The sequence below is a fragment of the Zeus faber genome (assembly GCF_960531495.2).
Source record: "Zeus faber genome assembly, chromosome: 5".
In the NCBI taxonomy this organism is placed as follows: Eukaryota; Metazoa; Chordata; class Actinopteri; order Zeiformes; family Zeidae; genus Zeus; species Zeus faber.
Window position 1 is genome coordinate 31,190,595 of NC_137192.1, and position 9,744 is coordinate 31,200,338.

Consider the following 9,744-nt stretch of genomic DNA (forward strand, 5'->3'; position numbering starts at 1 on the left):
TGTGGTTTAAGCAGCCACACCTGTCTTGGATCTAGGTAATTGGGCCCATGATCAATCAACGGGCAACAGGTAAAACCCCCATCCCCACATGTCTTACAACTGCTCCAGGCTTGTTCCACCTTGCCCACTCTCTGCAAAAATACTTGTTTCTTTTTAACCCCATTACGTGTGTCCTTGTGTTGGAGGGCCCTGAAAAGGCCACTCGGATGGCGTGTGGCAGGCGGAACTGCCACAGTGTTGTTTTTGTGATTTTCCCTCGTGTTTCATGATACATTGGGTAGATATTCAATCTATTATAAAAGGTGAATTACAAAAGTGGGGAAAGTCATCTCTCACAGCCCAACAATCAAGGCTTTCAACCAGAAGCCCACTACAGCCACAGTAATTTAAAAAATGCACTCCACTTTTAATGATGACAATGGTGTCTTGATTCAGAAAACAAAAACACCAATTTAGGATGAATGACAGTTCTGCTGCTGCTCTGACGTGTCCAGGCTGAGTTATCCAGCAGTGTGCACAGTGAAGGAACGCTTGGAAAATCAGAGGAAGCCGTGTAATGTAAACAGGATTTTTGGATATTTATGCTTATTCCTAATGACTTTACAGGGATCTTGAGTGAATGCAAACAGACTTTGGAGTCTCAGGAAAAACGATGACTGCAGACGGACATGGAGAGAACCATCTTAGTGACTTCATTTTAGCATATCTGTTAGGTTGATAATTTCAGGAGCTGTCACAGCTGTCTATGTTTTTAATGTATTGCCATTTTTCTTTGTATATCATTTGAAAGTCTTCAGTGTTCTTTATTGTAATTTCTTAAACATTGCAATGGTGGGCGGTGGGGCAGTGATTTAGTACTTAACTGGCTGTGCTTGGTTATTTTATTTTACTGCAGTAATCCATTCTCAAGTGTATACTTTCCCCCATGTCCTGTGTGTGTGTGTGTGTGTGTGTGTGTGTGTGTGTGTGTGTGTGTGTGTGTGTGTGTGTGTGTGTGTGTGTGTGTGTGTGTTGCGTCAGTGGGGGCTCATGTCTGGATATAATGAGGGGTTGTAAGTCTAAGGCGTGCTTGTAAATAGACCTATTGTAGAGCATCCTGCCTGCCTTAACCATCTGGTTGAAACTGCCTCAGCAGGAGGTATCTCCACTGGATCTGACACCATTTACACATTTAATCATATGGTGATGTAAAATATCAGATAAAACTCAAATTTAATTTCCTTTAGTGACACTGTTTTCAATTTCCTTGATCAAACCATAAAACTGAAAGACGATCAACAATTTAATACAGCCCAGCTTGACACTAAACTGTGCATGCTTTGGAGATCATAGAAACAAATGAATAAAATGCAGTTCAGGCATCTTCTGTGCAACACATTTTAATATAGCTCTGAGGTCTTGTTGTAATAAAGCCTGAGGCGGTTACCCAAATAAAGGCCAAAATCATTTTAATTGTATGTTGTTGTCACCAGTTCCCCTGCCACATGCCACCCAAGTGGCTTTTTCTGGGCTCCCCGACACAGACACAGGCAAGGATGTGAAGGACAAACAGGTTTATTAGCAAGATGTCGCGCCAGGAGCTGATGGAATGGTGTCATGACAAACGGGTGATTTAACCTGTGCGCTTCAATTGCTCTGATGAGCAACAGGTGCACAGCCACCCCTGATCCTGGGCCCATTTAAACTAGACGCATGACAGGTGTGGCTGCTTAAATCAAACCACTCCCACACATGCATATTGTAATTCACTGTGCTCACAGCAGAGTCTTGGAATCCAAGGATCACATCAATACAGTTGAGGCATTTGGATGATTTTCAGGAAGATCTGAGCCCAGATGAACTGACCTGATGGGAACGCTGGTTGTGTGTCTTTCTCAGTGTGTAGAGGGTGTATTATTGCGTGCGTTACAGTGTCTCTGCATGGGAATGGAATGACACCAATGGGGGCGGGGCGTCTGGTGGATTGTTTTGACGGCCATGGTTTCCAAGGCAGTTTCCTCAGCGCACAAGAAAGACAGAGCTGCAGTATGTGGGTTTTTTTTATACACTGTAAAAAGATACATTAGTAACTTCACTCTTGCTTTCTTGTGGGTGATCGACATAGACAGAGACATAGAGAGAAAGAAAAAGAGCCTTTTGAGAACTCTGAGACGACCTTCGAGACTCCACTGCAATAAAAAAAAAGCTTTTTTTTCATTCATGTATTAGTTTATTGCAGTTTTACAGTGTATTAACAAAAATCACAAAACTAGTTTAAATGTTTCCCCCTCAACCCAAATGTGCCATACATGATCTCAAATGATTTATTTTCAATATTTATATTTAAAGTTTTTTATATATTTCTGATGTTTTCGTTGATTTGACTGTTTGAATTTTGAATTCGCCACTGTATATTTAAAGTATAAATGATATTCTTGTTTTGCTTTCATGTCACTGACACAGACTGTATGACAGTCTGTGTCAGTGACAGCTGTATGACATCCCAGTGTAAAACGTTGTTAGTGTTTGTGTTATAGTCCCTTTGACTTCGCACACGGAATAAGTGAGCTCTTCCCCTCCTGTTCATCTTCTTTCCTTCAGCCGTGACTTCATCCCTGTTAAGTAGTATTCCAGCCATAACTGGAACAAGTTTACTCAGAGCATTAAGGTTCCTATTCATCTCCTTATTAGACTCTTATTTTTTTTGGCCCATAACCCTGTTTTGAGGTTTTGAGGCTTATTTTTACTTTTATTATTATTATTTTGGAGCCAGCGCCACAAATTCTATGCGTTACAAATCACATTTAGGCCTGTGAGCAAAATGTTGAGGCAAAATAAGAACTTTATTACTGTTCCATATGAATTTCAGTATCACATCGGCTACATACGTCATGTCACAGAGCACGGAGGATGCTCCAAATTGATTATGCAGAAATAATTCAATGTTTCAAAACTATTTGCTATTTCTTCATCGAGAATATTTCAATCAAATATCAACAGATCAGTCTTTGAAATGTCCTGCGTGAGCTCACATTGTGCCGCTACCCCAAGGTGGAGAATGTCTGTAATGTTTATGTAATCTTATTTCATTGAATCGTCAAGAAGATTGAGGAAGTAAAAGTAAGACTCGTGTTGACGAGCGAAACTGGGCTGAAATGGGATTAAATGAAGCTGGGATGTCCCACAACTCATGCAGCGATCTTAGAGAAGAAACTTTGTGCTTCCTTTTTTTCAACCAATCAGAGGAGCTTACAATCATCAGTAATAGCACCGGCATCAGTATCTCTTTCTATTTTACTCTCTCTCACTGTAGTGATTCTCTGCATACATCCAGGAATTCATCGATTTCAAGACTCAGAATTGTTCCTACATGTGTTGTTCAATTTCTCATACTGAACGCCAATCACTTCAGAGTGAATGGGAAATGGAAAAAAAACCCGAAAAAAAAACATTGACAGCAAATTAAATATTAAACATTGAGTTAAACTTTTTCTTCCGTTTTGACGGTTTTATCCTTGAATTCTAGATATGTTTTCCTCATGTGGTAATGGTATTTAGTGTAAATGTTGGGATTACAGTGTTCAAACAGTCGATGAGTTCCTTGAAGCTTGCTTTCTGTTACTAAGAGCAGTGGTGTAGTGCAGGGTATAGGCAGGTATACCAGGCAGGTACGTATACCTATTCTTTTACAGTTGCCATTACGTATAGCCACTTCTAAATCCTCTCTGATGTGTATCATTCAGTAGTGTCCTGCAATAGTGGTGCGCATGAGTGGCTAATCCCAACATATGTTACCATGGGCACGGGAAGTGGGGTGCTGAGGGTGCTTCAATACCCCTCATTTCTGGATGCTCCTTGAGCTTCATGCCTGGGTTTGGAGCCCTGTCCGGAGCAGAGCGTGCTGCGCTGTGTAGAGCGCTGGGCGTGTCCCACAGTTTGACTCGTAGTTGTGTCACAGGGTGCATGTGCAGGCCGCTCTGCCTTTACATGGAAAGGCATGGGGCACTAATTCATTGAATGACTGATTCACTGCATCACGGAGATTGGTTCACAGGGATACACTCATTGCGAAGGTGATTCTGAATGTTCACTCGCAGCTGACTAAGAGCTCCACTGAACTGATTGATGAATGGATCAATTCAGGAAGTGATTCAGTGAAAGATTTGAATTGTCCACCACACACAACCTTTACCACACTATCACGGAGCCGGTAGAAACCATTTTCTCTGGTAGATTGCATTTAAATGGCTTAAATATAAACAGTGGATTGATATAAAATTAGTTTTTTCTATTCATTAATTGCATTGAGGAAGCAGATGGAGGATTTGGACAGGATTTAATGAGGTTGTGTTTTCTGTTAATGCATTTGTGTTTCTGTTAATGCGATTGTGTTTTCTGTTAATGCGGTTGAGTTTTTTGTTAATCTGTTTGTGATTTCTGTTAATACGGTTTTGTTTTTTTGTTCATGTGTTTGTGTTTTCTGTTAAAACAGTTGTGTTTTTTGTGAATGTGGTTGTGTTTTCTGTTTTCTAAATGCTGTGCATGTGTTGTCATATTGGTGATTATTTTTTCTTAATTTTGCATGTGTTTTCTTCAGTTGCAGTGCCTTGAGCTTTCAGGGCCACCGTAGATCGGCAACAAAGGCTCACATTACAAGCTCTTTCACCAGGAGGAATCCCCAACGAGGGTGTCTGGTCTCCAAACTAAGTTTCGTCACAAAAACACAGGAGAAGTGACACCTGAAATGACGCGATCCCATGCACAGGACAGGATTGCTGATCACTGTAAAGAAAAAAAAATGAAAAGAAGCAGAATTTAAATAAGAAATATACTTAAAACCTAGAGAAGAAAAGTAAAATTGGTATGTTGTGCGTTTCTGGCAGCTGCTCCGCTGCCCTCCCATCTCTCCTTCCCGACTCCCCGCCTCCCCCTGACCCCCTGTCTGCTCTCATTGGCTGGAGCTCATTGCGTCGGTCCCGAGTTGAGTCCGACATGACCAGATATTAAACCTGCTTGACATCTCACCGCTGTCTGCCAGCCATCGGCGAGCGTTTAGATCGCGTTGTGAGCAGTTCACACCACACGCTCTTCGCTCATGGGTGATTTTCCTCCGATCTGCGGCTTTGCTCGGCAATCTCCAAAAGCCACTGAGTAAAAAGATCAGGCCAAAACCTTGGAGTCTGAACTTGGCATAAGTGATGGGAGACACCTGGGCTTGTAAATCTTAACCAAACTAGGGGGCAGAAGTTTTTCCACCGAATGAAACATCAGAAGGACCAGCTGTATGGGTGAAATACATACTGCACCAGACTAGAGGCTTTCACAGGTCCCAAAGTTCAGACCCAAATCCGTTTGGACCTGGAACATTTGTCCTGAGATCCGTTGAGTCTTAACAGTATCATTGTTTATGACACAGGGCGTTTATCCTTTGCTGGACGGGCCGCTTAAAAAAAACATTGTTGGCAAAAAGTATACCCACTTCTCCAGGCGGGTTATGGGTCTTGCTATGGTAACTGGGAGCATCATCTTGTCCTGGCAAATGTTTTTTACTGCTGTAAAACACTTAATTAGGAGCCCTAATTAAGAAGGGAAGTAGAGAAGTTTATAGGAATGCACGTAAGAACACCCCCACATCAGATAAGTATTCAACCTCAGACAGGGGCGGGCTGAAACAATAATTCAGGCCAGGAATTTTGACTCCATCCCAGGCCACACTGTTCATGCAAACCACCAGACCGCTCATGTTGGAGGCCAACCCTATTTGTTGATGTAACTGGGACAGGACTAGTTATACATTTGACCACTATGGAAATCTGGGTAGGAAGTTATCCAGATTACAAAACATATTTTTCAGTTTAGCCTACTGTTCAACCAATGGCTATTTTTTATATTCTACAGACAATACACAATAAGAGTGATATTGTAGCTTTTTCATTTCATTTCAATTTATATTGAATAATATAAATTCATATTCATATTCAATTGCATATATTTCATTTAGGCTGTGTTGCATATTAGCTGGGACAAAAGATCAGTCACACTTAACCTTCGTCACAGTCACTGTGAGTGTTTATTTTCCACTTCATAACGTGAAGGATTACACATTCCATACGAAACAACACTGCAGCAAACATATTCAGATCTCATTTGGAGGCAGCACTCCCGAAATTGACCAAATGGGCAGCTATAACTTGTCTTGCAATACACAAAGCCTAAAAAAAACCAAAAAAAAAAAAGATTTTTCCAATTTCGAAAAAAACATGGAAGCCATACCTAAGTTCCCACATACAGTACTGTGCATAAATATGAAAATCTGATTTTCTGGTCAAATTTGGCACGAGGAAAATCTCAGAGAAACAATATTTTAGATGTAGGTGATTGTGTTAGTTGTCATATTCTTATATTGTGTGTGTGTGTGTGTGTGTGTGTGTGTGTGTGTGTGTGTGTGTGTGTGTGTGTGTGTGTGTGTGTGTGTGTGTGTGTGTGTGTGTGTGTGTGTGTGTGTGTGTGTGTGTGTGTGTGTGTTTTTGGCTGACCGGGTCCCTTACTGGCAAACACGTCGCTTATTTCAAAGCATTTAGCAACATCTGGGCCTCTCTCTCGTTTATTCTCTGCCTCTCTGCGCCACCTGACGTGATGATGACATTTATGCCGTCCCCCAGAGGGGCACAGTGGCCCTTCAGGGGACACTGCGGCGCGAGTGAGAGTCCGGGGACGGAGCCATTCATTGCATGTCATTCGTTGCGGTCAAATAAAGGGGATCGGGATAAAAAATTTGAATAAAATCAATTTGACTGTTCAGGGCAGGCTGAAACGACCCTCAGGCCACCGGGAAATGTGTCCGGGCCGGTCCCTCTGAGGTCTTGAGGTCCTGAGATGAATCTTGAACATGTCTTATGAGTCAGGATTTCAACCCAGCGCTGGGAGGTTCCTGCTGCTCCCCAAGGACACCTTTTTGTTTCATTTAACTTGCGTTACTCCTGTACCAACGATCCAAACTTCACTCTGCACTGCACAACACAAAGTTTGAGTTTAAGTATGGATTATAAATTGACACAATTTGTTAGTTAACTTGTCCTGTCAGCAGGCTTAGGTGTGTGGGTCTTTTGATGCCATTACATCCTAGACAAAGTTCGTCTGCAAGTAGGATTCAACTTCTCAACCTGCAAAGCAACTCTTCATGACTCATCAAGAAACGCTTACAATTACCTTGTCGAAACCTGCAGCCTTTGGACAAACTGCGGGATGACAAGAGCACAGCATTTCTGTTATACATGGTCGCCATATGGTCATGGATAACAGATACTTGTTTTTTGTAAACAGATGCTTGTTGTGATCAATAAACAACTAATCATAACATCATTACTTCTCCAAGAAGGGGGGGAATCACCATGGGTGAGACAAATAAACACGGAAACGAACAACAAAATTTACTTGAAAAAATAAACATAGAAACATCACACGACAAAATGTATCGACAAAACAGAGTTGATTAAGTTCAGGAAAGTTGGAACAGCAATTGGGGTGCGTGGTCTCTTCCTGGGGTAGTTATTGCAATAAAGGAGAGGAGAGGAGAAGGACATAATCAGGGGTGTACTGGAGCAGATGCTGGTGGTGTGTTTGTGCATGTGTGTGTGATGAGTCCACCTGTGTGTGTGTGTGTGTGTGTGTGTGTGTGTGTGTGTGTGTGTGTGTGTGTGTGTGTGTGTGTGTGTGTGTGTGTGTGTGTGTCCACCCGCAAGTGCACGGGATTGGTCCCAATTAGTTCTGGTTGTATGAGGTCAGTAAAGGCTGAAAGCCTCGCAGCCGCACCAGAGGCCCCGCAGCCGTACAGACACCCCACGACCGCCAGCACAATGCAACCAGAGCACAATGCACCGCAGCCACAGAAAACCTCCCAGCGCACAGAGAAGCCGAGAACCCCCGCAGAGCAACACCCACGTGTGACCCTGAGGTGAACAAACCAGTCCTAGGGAGCACAAAAGGACCCTGCACCCATGAGGTGCACACATATAACCCACCCCCATGTGCATGCATAAGACACGCCCGCAAGTGCAGAACCCGGCTCCAGGCACGGATCACAGACCCGGAGTCGGCCTCGTAGCCGACACCCTGACACCCCTTCAGAACCACCCGCCTAGCGGACGAGCCGGCGGGGCCCCATGCTCACCTGACCCCCTTGCAAAGGTGAGGCCTGCCATACCACAACCGGTGAGATGCCCCACCCAGCCACAAGCACCAAGCACAGTAAGAAACATTACTCGTCATGTTTACTATGCATGTTTTATTTAATCATTTAGTTTAATTAAACCAATATCAATAACACTTGCATGTCAAAACATTGTGTGCTAAGGACGAAGCACAAAAGGAAGTTTACTGTAATTAAGCTCCATTATTTTCCACTATAGTATTTTGCACTATTCCTAGAGGTCTCGTGGTAACATATTTGACTATTCTCAATATAAAAAGCTTATAAACTTCTCTGTCTATTCAGCGTAAACCTTGAGGCAGGGACCATGCAGTACTTTTCACATTACATTTTTTCACATTGTACATTTATGTCTGGCTAAACATTCTAAAAGCTCTGTGTGTGAGAGCCCTGGGTCTCTGGTTTACATATTTGCAGTTAAATATCCAAGTTTATATTCATTGAGTTATTGATCAACTAGATAAATTACAAACTGAGATGAGCTCAGCGTAACGCATAATTTTGAGTTAACCACAACAAAAACAGCTGGTAACTGTCAGACTCTGTAGAGCATTTCATTTTTTTCCAGATTGTGTGGATGATGAATCCTGTGGATAGTCGTGGTTTAGATGACGATATTTTGCAGCACTCTGAGACAGTAGACCCAGTCAGGGGGCAGCTGACCGAGGGAAATTCTGTTCCCCTCCAGTCGTAGTATCCTCAACCTGGAGTAGGACAGAGGACCCACCTCTCTGCAGAAACTAGTCAGTTGGAACTCTAGGGGAAAGAAACAAAAAGCGTACAGAGCATTAGACAGAGCGTTATTAAAGCAGTCAATGTAAGTCATACTGAGCTCCGACTGCACGTCGTCTAACATCTGTTTACCAAATGTATACTACTATGATTGAGTGCGACGTTCTGACAGTTGTCATATCAAAGACACGTCTGTGCGGCCTTGCTCACCACTGTTAACCCCTTGTAACTGGCCTCCAACAGAAGGCCCCAGTTGTTCTTAATTCAGTCTGCACTTTCTATTGGATTTGGCTGCAGGTGCTGCGGCGAGGACGGAGGGGATAAAGGGAAAAACCGCCTCCTCTCCCGCTCTCGCGCCATTTCAGCCGAGCCGCTGGAAGCCCGGGCTGTGGCCTTTGGCAAGGGAGTGCAAAGAACCGCATTAGCCGTCGGGGCCGTTAGCGAGACACTGAGCTGGTGCAGAGGTATGTCGCTCTCTGTCTGTCTGGCCGGCTGCTCATTGTACACAAGCAGCTCTGTCTGCAGGACCCAAAGATGAGGAAAAACAAGACCGCACTCTCTCGTTTTGCCCGATCGTTCCCTCGCCGTGCCAGAGCCGTACACCAAGACGATGTCGAGGGCTGTTTTTGGACGGCTGTTCTAGAGTAGTGGGTTTCACGGGCTGGTGCTTGATATACTGTGTGTGTCAAATTATGAAACCTGTTATGTGGCCCCTGGCTTCAGGTCTGTGGCACCGTGCTGTAAACCCCACGTGTCTGTCAAAAAGCGAGATGGAGAGCAGGCAGAAACCGAGGGGAAACGGAGAGAGGAACAGAGTGTGCTTT

At 43.5% G+C, this 9,744-nt stretch overlaps 1 protein-coding gene across 2 annotated transcripts in view; it reads right to left on the reverse strand.

Moving 5' to 3' along the window:
* Window positions 1–8,266: 8,266 nt before the first annotated feature.
* Window positions 8,267–9,744, reverse strand: part of LOC307229908 (lumican) — a 4,303-nt gene continuing 2,825 nt past the window's right edge. For both annotated transcript variants that reach the window (XM_080000032.1, XM_080000033.1), the window contains exon 5: window positions 8,267–8,944. In XM_080000032.1, coding sequence (XP_079856158.1) covers window positions 8,793–8,944 — 152 coding nt within the window. In that variant the 3' untranslated portion in view covers window positions 8,267–8,792. The remainder of the gene's footprint in view (window positions 8,945–9,744) is intronic.